The sequence below is a fragment of the Sarcophilus harrisii genome, chromosome 1, assembly GCF_902635505.1.
Source record: "Sarcophilus harrisii chromosome 1, mSarHar1.11, whole genome shotgun sequence".
Taxonomy (NCBI): Eukaryota; Metazoa; Chordata; class Mammalia; order Dasyuromorphia; family Dasyuridae; genus Sarcophilus; species Sarcophilus harrisii.
In genome coordinates, this window is record NC_045426.1 from 581,661,053 (window position 1) to 581,674,487 (window position 13,435).

The 13,435-nt window shown below is 34.1% G+C and overlaps 1 protein-coding gene across 6 annotated transcripts in view; it reads right to left on the reverse strand.

The window, feature by feature from the left end:
- Window positions 1–7,799: 7,799 nt before the first annotated feature.
- Window positions 7,800–13,435, reverse strand: part of RNF19A (ring finger protein 19A, RBR E3 ubiquitin protein ligase) — a 56,507-nt gene continuing 50,871 nt past the window's right edge. For all 6 annotated transcript variants that reach the window (XM_031947057.1, XM_031947055.1, XM_031947054.1 and 3 more), the window contains 3 exons: window positions 12,185–12,398; window positions 10,987–11,130; window positions 7,800–10,038 (listed from right to left, as the gene is read on the reverse strand). In XM_031947057.1, coding sequence (XP_031802917.1) covers window positions 9,357–10,038; window positions 10,987–11,130; window positions 12,185–12,398 — 1,040 coding nt within the window. In that variant the 3' untranslated portion in view covers window positions 7,800–9,356. The remainder of the gene's footprint in view (window positions 10,039–10,986; window positions 11,131–12,184; window positions 12,399–13,435) is intronic.

Here is a 13,435-nt window from a genome sequence, read left to right on the forward strand (position 1 = left end):
GCCATGATGAAATAAAGATCCAGATCTCCCCTAAAATTAACAATAGAGGCTGATGTGGCCATTCCTCAGTGGATAAATGATCAAAGCATGTGAACAGGCAGCTTTCAAAGAAATTAAAGTTATCAATAGTAATTTAAAAAATACTCTAAAATTACTATTAATGCAAATTAAACTACTTCACCACCTCTCACCTATCAAATTGACTTTGGCCAACATGATAGAAAAGGAAAATGACAAATGATGGTGAGGATGTGGAAAAACTGGGGCATTAATGTATTGTTGTTGAAGCTGTGAACTGATCTAATCATTCTAGAAAGCAATCTGGAGTCATGCCCAAACTCTTTTCTGGTGGAAAAGAACTTTAAGTTGGGGAAATACTCATTAATTGGGGAATGACTAAACAAATTGTGGCAAATGATTTTGATGGGATATTATGCTATAAGAAGTGAGAAGCAGGACAGTTTAAGAAAAATCTGGGAAATCTTTTATAAACTGATACAAAGTGAAGTAAGCAGAAGCAAGACATCACTTTACACAGTAACAGCAACTTGTAAAGATGATCACTGTGAAAAGCAGCTACTCTGATTAAGACAGTGATCTAAGATGATTCCAAAGCACCCTGATGAAATATGTCATCCACATTCAAAAAGACCTGATGAACTTAAAAAAAAAAATTAACTAGTAGTTTTATGTATTTTTCTCATTACATTAAAAAACAAAATTTATCTCCCTTATCCCCACCCACAGTTGAGAAACCACATGTGAAGTTATGCAAAACATTTCTATAAAAGTCAAGTTATGAAGGAAAATATAGATATCCCATCCTAATGAAAATAAAAACCCTCAAGAAAAGTTAAGTTTAATAAAAAAGATAGAACATTTCAGTCTATATTCAGGTACAATCAGGAGAACTGACAGCTCTTAAGAAGCATGGTTTTTTTTTTTACTTTTTGGTTTTCCTTTGCAACATGGCAAATATGGAGAGGTTTTACATAATTTCATGTGTGTAACATCTTATTGCTTGCCTTCTTACATGATGAGAGAGAATCATTTTTATTCAATTTTTAAAAATTCAAATAAAAAAATTAAATTGTGAAATACTTAGTGGAACAAAAATATATTTTAAAATAATTGAGGCTGATTAGTTTTCATTCCTTGAAAGATCACAGAGCATGTAATTTTAGATTATATATACATACATATTTATATATATACATACATATGTTATATCCTCACAACACTAAGGAACCATTTTTTTTGTTCTGAGTGTTTCCTAACACCAAAAGTTCTTATTTCAAGATCCTTCAGACAGAGCTGGCAAAACAGCAGATACGGAAACATTTGGGCAGGGAGAAAAACCATAATAGTACCATGATTTACTTATACAAAGCAGGGCAGGTCCTAATTTATGAATATGAAATATAAGCATAATCATCTACCTCAGTTGTGGGGGAAGACATGACTGGGAGCTCTCCAAGTACTGAAGAAAGTCTGCATTAAGAGCAGTTAGGAAAAGGAACTCCCAAGAAAAGTTTGAGGTTAATGTTTTACTGAGAGGAAAGGAATAGTAGAAATGATACAGTGTCCTAGATGCCTATTCTACTTGCAGTCTAGAAAAGGCAAATTAAACAGATTCTCTCTTTTTAAAAGACTGGCATTCACATTCTTTAGCAAGTACTGATTCAAAAAGCAGAGGTCCCCTATGTTGGCAGAATTATTTTTACTTGGAGTTTATTGAGAACTAAGATAAGTAGACCAAGTAGTTTTGCATACAAATGTTTCTCACTCTGTGTAATCAGTATCTAGCACAGCCCTAGAAGTACAGGGAGCCCCAAGTATCAGTCTTCCAGATTTAATGACAAGGGTCATCCCAGTGTCTCTTTTATTGACTTTTATCTCAGTATTCTCTGCTGACAAAATGACAAATCAACTTTATGACAATTAAAAATTGCAACTCCTATCTTATTGATAGAGAAATGCAAATGATGACAACTCTGAGGTACCTTTTCATACCTCTCAGATTGACTAAAGTAGCAGGAAAAGATAAATCTTGGAGGTGGGGGAAAACTGGGATACTGATGCATTGTTGCCATAGTTAGAAACTGATCCAACCATTCTGGAGAACAAGTTGGAACTATGCCCAAAGTCCTATCAAACTCTGCTTTGATCCAGCAGTGTTTCTACTGGGCTTATATCCATCCCATAGATCATAAAAAAGGAAAAAGACCCCCATGTGCAAAACTATTTGTGGCAGCCCCTTTTGTAGTGGCAAGGAACTGCCCATAAGCTGGAGAATGACCGAGTTAAACTGTGGTGCATGAAAGTAATAGAATATTATCGTCCTATAAGAAATGAACAGGGTGATTTCAGAAAAGGCTAGAGATTCTCACATGAACCAATGGTAAGTGAAGTGAGTAGAATCAAGAGAATATTGTACACAGTGACAAGATTATGTGATGATGGATTCTAATGGACTTGGCTCTTTTCAACAATGAGGTGATTCATGCAAATTCCAATGGACTTGTGATAGAGCCATTTGCATCCAGTGAGAGAACTGTAGAGACTGAGTATGGATCAAAATATGGTATTTTCACTTTTTTTATTTGCTTGTTTTACTTTTTTTTTTTCATTTCTCACCCCCCCCCCCCTTTGATCTTATTTTTCTTGCACAGAACGAAGAATATGTAAATATGTTTATAAGAACTGCATATGTTTAACATATATTGGATTGCTTGCTGTCAAAGGGGAAGGAAAAAAAATGCAACACAAGGGTTTGCTAAGGTTAATGTTGAAAACTATCTTTGCATGTATTTAAAAAAATTAAAAAACGCAACAAAAAAGCACCTATGTCACTTTATAGATAGATCTAAGAAGCAAATCATCAAATCTATACTTTTCTGAATTCCAGAAAATCAATTATTAAAAAAACAAACCCAAACTGAAAAAAAAAAAAACCCACAAAAACCCCCCCTACAGGTTGAAGTATGGTTTAATAAAGAGTTATGGATTTGGAGAAAGAAAATAGGTTTGAACCTGACTTTGATACTTAAGAGCAACTTTCCAACTCCAAATATTATGATCCTATGTGCCAAAGTTTCTCCCACCTCAACTTTGTTCTGATTTATTTTCTTTTTTCATTGTAGAAATTATTTTTCTTTGAAAACTTTTAAAAATCTGAAACAAATAGCCTTTCTTTTAAAGAACTGAACAGGGTAAAAGCATACCATTAAGTTCACTGGCCCATTCTTCTCAGATGCTCCCTGGATATCCTCTTCCTCCATACCAAAAATATCTGAAGGGGGCTCTGGATTCATTAAGAGGTTATGGACTTTTTTCTCCCGGATGGAAACCACACTACTTTGCATTGTCAAATCAACAAATCAGCCCCAATTCTTTATTTGATAAGTTAAAACCTGATGATCATGGGACTCAGAACTGAAGAGACCTTATTTTGTCCAACCCATTCATTTTACAGATAAGGGAATTGAGACCCTAGATCACTCAAGAAAAAACTCATTATGGAGAAATGGTTTGAAAGCTCCATTTTTTTTCTTTTTTGGTTCAGACCTGTGATTTCACCAATGTGGGGAAATTCTTGTGTGGAAACAACCCACTAGCAGCACTACACTAATTTAAAGAATCTTGACAGTTTAAGAATACTCCAAAGGACCAAGCAAATTTTTGTGTGATCTGTTTGGTCATTCTAGTACTGTGACTTGTTCATGGCTATACAGCTTGTGTGTTGGACTTGAGTCCTGGGGCTTTTTGATTTCAAGCTTGGTTCTGTCAGTTACTCACTTATGTTCATCTCTGTGTTAGAGGCATTTAGAGAGAAGGAAATGACAAATTTCCACTAAGGACAGTCTGTTGACTGCATTCATTTGGTACAATTAGTACCCAAAATTGTCTATACACATTCCAATTCCTTTCAAGTAAACACACACATGTGGGATGAAAAATGTTTTAAAGTTGTGTGTGGATTCAGAGCAGCCTTGGAGTTGAGGACTTGGGTTTGGAAGCCTTGTCTCTGTGTGATCTGGGAAGTCATTTTCATTTTACCCTGTGTTGTCTTCAGTTTCCCCATCTGAAAAATGAGGTGATTATGCTAAGTGATTCTTAAGGTATTTTCTATTATCAAACATAAGACAACAAATGCAACTTGTAGTCATTTCACTAGTCAACTGCAAAATAATTTTGTGTATTAAGTTACCAAAATGTAGGATCCAAAGCAAAGTTCTCTATTTAGGTGAAAAAAAGAAAATCTTTTAAAGGGAAAAAACAATACCTATACCAAATTTCTGGGAGGCATGTACTGCATTACCCATTCACCAAGTTATAATAGAGTGTTTTTTCTTCCAGTAATAGTAATACAAAACTTTTGTTCAAGTACCTTTATTGTTTTTCTACTATACATTTTAAATAATTCATTTTAAGGCATGATACTTCTAAGTGACTTAATAGTATATTCAAAGACCCATTATCATCACCATCATAAATGTGGTGTCCTCTTAACTCTGACATTTGTTCTTTATCCCTTTATATTGTAGTCCTCCATACCGTGGGGAATAGAAAACTAAAAGGCATGATTTTGTTCTTTAGAGATATAACAGATATGCTAGTTTGTGGCTTTGGTCAATAATTGGTTATTCTGAAGTGGCTCAATACTTCTTTCCTCCTGACAAGGACACAGCATCAATGGCTAAGGAAAGGAGCAATATTTATCATTAGGCAAACAGCACAGGGGGTGTTTTACATTTAAGATTGTGTTGATGTGAAATAAGGGAACCTTTTGACAATTTTACAAAATTCTATAATAACTTTTCTTTTCCAATTCCTGACCTACCTAAGAGATAGGATAGGGATCAAAGAGACTCACAAGAAGCTAGCTCTCTGACTTGCAGGAGTTTTATAACTGTTGATCTTCAAGTTTCAAGTTCAAGATACAATCAAATAATCAAAAATTAAATACTAGGAAGATGTAAGTAAAAATCAGATCTAAAAATAAACTGATAAATTCCAGGCAAAACATTAAAAAAAAAAAAAAAAAAGATTAACAATAGATTTGACAGGTTCTCAGAGATAGATGCTTTTCCTGCATATTCACGTTCCTTTTCAGAGAACCATCACTGTGTAATGGAAAGAGCACAGACTCTCTTAGTACGGAGTCCTGATTCAAATTCTGCCTTGAGACTTTTTAACAATGTGACTTCACCCAGGCAAGTCCCTTGAATCCTAACAGCTTCAGTTTTCTCATCAGTAAAACGGAATTTATAATGCCAACCTCAAAAAATTTTAAGAAAATTTATGTATATATATATAATGTGGTATATAATATATACCTTGTAAGGTATATAAATCAATTTTCTTAAAATTTTTTGAGGTGCTAATTTAAGTGATGTGCTATCACCTAAGAGTTGTTATATATAAAACGCTTTCACGTAATTTGTCTAAGGGCCTGGCTATAGAATTTAAAGAAAAACTACAAATTGAGAATGTAACATGAATAATATATATAACATACTAGAATAAAAAGTTAAAAGGCAACTAAAAGGAAGATAAGCATTTAAAGTCACAAATATATATACAACAATACTTAAGAAATCATTTAAAAATGTATTAAAAATGTATTTCAGAAGGATTTGCCACATGTTGGGTTGGAATTATATGGGATGTGGCAAAGATATTCAGAAGGAAAAAAAGTTACACAATTATTAGGTAGGCAGGAAAGTAAGTAGGGTTCACCAATGTTATGAAGGTATATAACAATAAAAGAAGCTAAAACTGTTAAACTTCAGATGGAGTTTAAATTAAATGTTTGACAAAAAAGGCTGGGAATCTTAATAAAACTTGACTACTGAGAATAACTTGAAGAATTACAGGAATCACATCTAACCATTATCAATGTCTTTCCAAGAAATTCCCTACATACACATGTTTTTCCAAGTCCTAGCAGATGGCACCACTGAAATCACAGTAAAGCCTGTGATTATAAAAGGTCAGGTGGCATTTAATGACTGCAGAAACCTCATCCAATAGCAAAAAACAACAAAAACCTCAGGGCTAAGTACTATCTAGTATGAGTTAAATTTTCAGTCACTAACATTTACTTAGCAGCTGCCACAGGCAAAGCACATCTCACCTTATAGATATACAAGTGGAAAGGGATCCAAGAAGGTTATATTTGTTCTTTTGGGTTGCAGCTGTCAACATCTAATATAGTGCTCATGTTTTATGTTACACTCTTCAGTGTCTTTGAGACAAAGGGTTGACAATTGCTTATTACTAGGTAAGAAAGAATGCTAAGGGAAGTTAGGTAGTCCAGGGGACAAAGCATCAGCTCTTGGAGTCAAATCCTGCCTACAAGCTGTACTTGACACTAGGCAAGTCACTTAACCCAATAATAAAATAAATAATAAATACTAAGAACAAAACAAAGAATGCTAGATGGTTGGGCAAATTGTTCCTGTCCCTTATATCCCCAGACGTAAGTCACATTTTCAGAATTCAGAGGAAAGGAAAAAATATACCCAACAAGAAACCAGTACTCAAAAGAAAGAAAGAGCATACAGTTTATGGCCTGTAATTAAGTCAAGTCACCTAACCTGGAAGGACTTCCCTTTAGCACACTAACAACTGTCTGGGGCCTTTAAAGGCTGTAAATAAGAAAAGTATCATAGGAGTAGAGAAAGATAAATCAATAGGAGAGAAAAAAAAGTGCCATTAAAAATAGGTCATACCAGACTAACCTTACTACTTCTATTGATGGACTAAACTAACAGATTGAGGAAATAGTGTTCAGTTTACCTACATTTTAGCAGTAAGGTCTTTCATGTTATTCTTGTAAAAAATATGTAACCAAGATGATGGTGAATTGTGCATCTAAACTAGTAGAATGACTGAACCCCAAAATAATTAGTTTGATGTACACTTGGTGCATCATCTCCTAACCCTCTACACCAAATGTGTACTTGGACCTGTGGTGTTTAATGCATCATACATATTGCTCATAAACTTAGAGTTTTTGTCCATGTCTTCCATTATGTGCAAGTTACCAATTATTTTGGGAGATTTTAAGTGAATTAAGTCAGAAGCTGAAAAGAAGTGATTGCATTGAATGCTAGTCATCAATGAGGTATATATTTATTAATGGCATACAACATTTTAGAAGGGACCAAGCTCAACTGCTATTGATTTGTTTAGTTGAATTAAACCATTATTCAGAGATTAAAAAAAAAATTATCAAATTTGTGCAAGTTATAAAGCCAGGAGGAATAGTTAATGTACTTGATGACTACCAGGATTTTGACAGGCTAGAGAACTAGAATCAAATTTTAATAGGGATAAATGTAAAAGCAAGTCATCTTTACCAATACAAGGTGGCAGAAGTATGCGGAACAGTAATTCATCTGAAAGCCAATTTTAGGTCACATTAAAAGAAGCATTGTGTCCAGGAGGTGGTAGTTCTGCCCTGATCAGACTCCACTTACAGTGATGTGTTCAATTCTTATTAACTTTAGGCAGAAAACTGATGAGGGAGACAAAGAGTCCAAAGAAGGGCAACGAGGGGGATGAAAGGCTTTAAAAACCCTAACAAAGGACATTTGGTTGAAGGAACAAGAGTATTTTTTCAAATGTGTTCAAATCACCAAGTTATTACAGCTCTCATATTTTATCTAGCTACCTCCTGAGATCTATTAGTAATTTTAGGCTCAGAATTAGAAATATTTTGATTGCTGGTAATTTTGGAAAATTACATAGTAAATGATATTCTGTACTTACAAAAGAAGCTCACGCACAAATCAAAAGACATTAATATTAGTACTGAGATTTATTTCAGGTATGCAGTTTACACGCATATTATTGAGCAAAATTGGATTGCAAACAAATATACAAATATCATAACAAGCATTATCAAATAACATAACTGGCACTAGTGTTATAAGCATATTAATGGAACTGGTAAGGAAGAATCATGGAAGAGGACTGCAGCCCATGGCATTTCTTTTTAATCAAGCCAAAACTCTCGGTAGCACCATAATGGCAATACTTACAAGAAACAGAGACGATAGAACATTTTTACTACTATTTTTTTCAGAATCACTTGCTTTGCATTTAGTGAATTAGGCAGGAAAGTGAACAGTGCATGCATTTTGGCCAGCGTCAACTTCTTTTGTAAGCAAAGTTAAAGGGAATAAAGCTGGCCATACTGGGTAACTGCATTTTCTACCTGTGTGAGCCTGCACTGTGCTTTGAATCAATGATTGGAGATGGGCATGTGTTTTGCAAACTGCTGTAAAACTTGTCCCCTAATGCCTGAGTGAGTCTTTGGTAGGCTAATACTTTTTCATCACCATTAGCAACAAGAATTATGTGTTTCCCTATCTACCACAGTCATTTTGGGTTCTGTGGTTTTTCTTTATAATCCAAGGTGGCCAAAGAGGATGTTCCAGAAAACAACACAGTAAAATCCTCAATCAACCAGGCACTTAAAACCCAGTCTATTCCAAAGGCACCAAGAATCAGTGGGGCACATCCTTCCCCTTGATGAAAAAAGTAACTGTTTCTTTAAAATGCTTATAAACCAATGGAGTCTTATTTTACATTTTGTATATATCTTACCATATTTGTTGCTGTCTGTCTACTTAATTACCATTATACCTTTCTAGTAAGATGATATAAACATTATACAAGATATACCACGTACCATGTTTCTCTATTTCAAACTTGTGCAAAAATTGCCATAACATTGCTCAAAGTGTACAAGTATCCAAACAGTAGTAAATGGGCTGCATTTAGTTCTGTATATCCACATTGCATATGATTTATCCCAGAAGGGAAAACAATTGTGCCCAGTTATGAGTAGAAATGTTATAAAGGACATCAGCTATTGTAGAATAACCTGCAAGGATTCTGGGAGACTCATGTTTCTTTTAAATAGTATCCCTTAGTGGTTTTCAATAAATTGCAACTACCCATTTATCAGAAAGCCTCAAGTTTTTGTGAGAATGTTGAACTACATTAGTATTTTATATATTATAAATTAAGCCAAATTTCTATCTGAATACACATGTATGTACTTTAAAGCAAAATTTTGTGGCAAACACACAAAACATTAGCTTTGATCTTATAGTTTATTGTCCTTTTATAATGCACTTTTAAAGCTTCATTTCACTTCACAAAGTTTGGTAACTAAGATCCACATGAAGCATTCTGCCTTGTTCCATATAAAATCTAATTGCATCATTATTATGAAACCTGGCTTCTGCTGGTAACTTGAAACTTACAGTAGTCACAGGTAGTTCAACCAGCTCCAGAAAGGGCTGTTCAGTGGTAAATATCTTGCAGCATTTACAAGTCTAAATTTCAGTCTGAATTGTAGTATTTAATTCCATAACCTGTTGTGAATCATTGTTATTTGTTTCCTTTAGTCCCCCGCCAAAACAGAGATCTACACTGGCAGTTGTCACACTGCTCTCATGCTCTTCAGCAATATAACTCACTGGTGGAACTTCAGCAGGGGTGGTCAGCACAGGAATGCCATTTGGATGGGGAGAGTTTTCCAATCGGTCATTTTCTACTTCAGGAAGAATGCTAACAGTAGCAAAACGTGTATGATAATCATTGGATCCATGACTACAAGAAGTTTTCATGCTTTCCAAATCAGAGCAACTAAATTCAGAAAAATGACTCGAGTGGGAGTCAGCTACTGACGGAATGCTGTCACTGAGAGATGGAGAGTCAAATTCACTGGAGTTCGTGCTCTGTTGCTCTAACAGCTGTGCATCCATGTCTTCTCTGGTCTCATTTATCTTCATGCTACTCTTTTTCCTCAGTTTACCTTTAGGTTTTTTGCTTGCTGTTTCTTTGGACAACTTGGTGGCATTGGATTTACCTTCTGGCACACCACCAGATGAACCACCAGCATGACCACGGCCAAGAGCACTACTACCATCTTCCACGCTACTGCTTCCACTATTGTGTCGGAATTTGGCTGGCTTTGATTCAATATCGACTTGTACCTCCATACTATTGCCTTCTCTGAAATATAAAATTCATGATGCATATAAACATCTGATTTAAGTCTTAAGAGAAATTCACTTTAATAAATTACGTTAAATTTGATTATGATGCTAAAAATCACTTCAAAGCAATACAATTAAAATGCTTAAATGCCATTCAAAAACAACCAAACCAAGATGAGTTGTAATTTTTTTTTTTTAAACTTTCATTACATTTACTTGACTGGTACAACAAAGGTCTATTTTCTTGGAGGGAGTAAAAAGCTATTATAAAATCCACTAAGCCAAATTAACATAGGAAGAATTAATCTTAAAACTCAGTATGGTTTAAGGGGAAAAAAATATTTTCAACCCATTTTAAGTCTTCTCTTGAAGCCTATTGGCTTCAAAGTCCAATTCAGAAAACGATTTAGGTTTTCTTGGCAAAAATACTAGAATGGTTTGCTATTTCCTTCTCCAACTCTCATTTTACAGATGAATAAACTGAAGCAAATGGGGTTAAATGATTTGCTTAGGGTCACACCACTACTAAGTGTCTGAGGCCAAATTTAACTCAGGAAGACAAATCTTTCTGATTCCAGGTCTAGCACTCAATTTACTACACCACCCTAGGTTCAAACTTTACTTCCTTCCTAATCAACATACCAGGACTGGAGAACATCCACTTCTATTCTATAACCACTATTGTCTTAAAAAAAAAAAAAAAAAAAAAAAAAAAAAAAAGTTTCCCATCCATACTTACTCTGAAGGACTTAAGATTAAAAAAAAACAAAAAACAAAAAAAAACAAACTTTTGGTCCCTATAATTATACTCCTTTTATAATTATTCTTTTGCTTTGGCAATTTTATTACATAATTTTATAGTATTACATTCTAACATGAGAAACTTGCTGATTAAAATCATTATCCAAACTGATCATTTGACTTAATTCTCTTATAAAACTGATCTAATAAATTTTTTTCTTACTTGTCCAATGGGATGTAGGAATTTAGGATGGATCCTGCCATTGCTTTGGTACTGGCATTATCACTAACCGTTCCCAAACTGACTGTGCCAGATTCTCCACTTAGACTGTACCGCTCTTTCTGTACATCAGCTTGTACTTCCAACCTTGGGGAGGTGGGAAAAAAAATAAACGAGAAAAGTTTAAAGTTTTAAGCAATTACCACGCACTATTACAATGTATTAAAAATTAGTGAAAGAATAATATTCAGTCATATAAATGAGAATGATTACTATAGAAACAACTACAAAATTATTTTCCAAAGTACTCATTTAAAACAGTACTCTTATTTGGTTACTTAAGTCAACTGAAACACAAGAATACTGTACTAGTAATTCGGACTTGATGCTGATAATTATGAGCTAAATGCTGAGTATATTTACTAACAGAAACATGAAACAAATCTTGAAATTTTGATTTATCTACTCTCATTTTCAGACTCTAGCACCCCATATTTTCTGTTTCAAAAATATTTCAAAATTAACTACACTTAGAATCAATTTTGAATAATAACATTTTGCACACACACAAAAAAGAACCCAAATATTCTATGATAAAAGTGACCAAATTATATGTATTTTACAAATGAATTATACTACAGCAAAGTATGTGTTTGTACTTAAGAGCAAGAACTCTTTTAAGAGTTAAATAATAGGGGCAGCTAGGTGGGGCAGTGGATAGAGCACCAGCCCTAAAGTCAGGAGGACCAGAGTTTAAATCTGATCTCAAATACTCAACACTTCCTAGCTGTGTGACCCTGGGCAAGTCACTTAACGCTATTTGCCTCAGGGGGAAAAAAAAAAGTTAATTAACTTAAGGAACTCTTGACCTATTCTATATTATTTTTAAATTCTCATAATACTTTGTTTAAAAGGTAAATTTATATGTGATTATGGCAAGCTACAAGTTATGAATATTAAATTAGCCTTGCAGAATCAAAGAGAAGAAAAGTTAAGACAGTCAACTAGAAATTTTTTTATACTTTAAACAACAAAATGAATCTATTAGAATTGTGTTAGTAGTAAATTATAACCTTATAGGCTGAAGGGCAGTTCAATTTGATGAAGTAATTTTCATTGATAATGTCTTAGGATCTAATGATTCCACAACCAGCTTAATAATTTACACATGGTTATCAATAGTATAGAGAACATTTCCTACCGGTTAAAACAGTTGACCATTGCACTTCCTGACAGACTCCCAGTTATACTAGCTCCGGCTAGTGCCATAGTGCTGGCTGTTTCACTCAAGTTGTCTCGAATGGCTCCTATTCGATCCATGTGGCTTCCACTAGCACTCAAACTACCAGTCAGTCCACCAACGCTGCCTTCACCTATGCTAGGGTTGTGGCGTGCTTCTGCTACTGAAGTCGCATCTAAGTAAAAACATTTTTAAAAACTGAAATGAGTTTGATTATAACAGCTGAAAATTTCAAGATAAAAATGAAATTCCAACATAAGATAGATAGATGGAAGCTGATAAAAACAACACAACTAATAAACAATGAGTGAACATATAATCAAGAAAATGCAACAAGATGGGATTTGACTAAATCTCTCAAAAAGATCTGACTAGTTTTGAACTAAATGAAAAGTTATAATTACTTCAATTTCAAAGGGTTCATGTGGACATGAAGCATGTATTTATAGATACATATACTTGATAATTTATGGTGGAAAATTCACTAATTTGCTTTGGTAAAGGAGAAATGATCAAGTTTTCTTTAAAAGACCTAATTTCTGTCCTCTTATTTTCCTTTAATTCTTTCATTGTGCTTTTAAACTTCTCTGGATGTTCCCCTGTCTCCCTCCCCCGCCCCTCATTCCATTCTTTCTTATGGAGGATAATATCTATAGTTGTTATTATTCATTATAAAAGGATTTCTATTTTGTTTGTTTACACTAGATTTTCTATGAAGTTTCCCCTGTGAAAATTTATTATCCATTTAAAAATTATTGTTCTTTTATTTTACTAGGTCAATTCATTGCTATTTTGAGGTGATGCAAATAAGTTTGTCTAGAGTATGACCACTAGTTCCAGAAGTCTACAAAGACACATTGACAGAATTTAAGATATTACTAGATGGGGGATGGGGGAGAATAAGGAAAATTGTAGTTCGATTGAAATTTTAAGCCTAGGTGACTGGAAGAAAGTGTGACACTGGAAGTGTTAGGTTTTACATAGTAAAAAGTTAGTTTGGTTCTGAACATACTGAATTGAAGTTAATAGCAGAAAATCCAAGTATCACTCTCATTATATGTACTCAAAATATAAAAATGTACTAGATTTCAGTGTGGGACTGAACCTCAAGTGCAAAAGAATATCTTCTCAAAGAAGCCTATCTGTGATGGAGAAGGCACAAATGAAGAGATTAAGAGTAAAAGACAGGACTTTATTAGAAAACTCTCACAG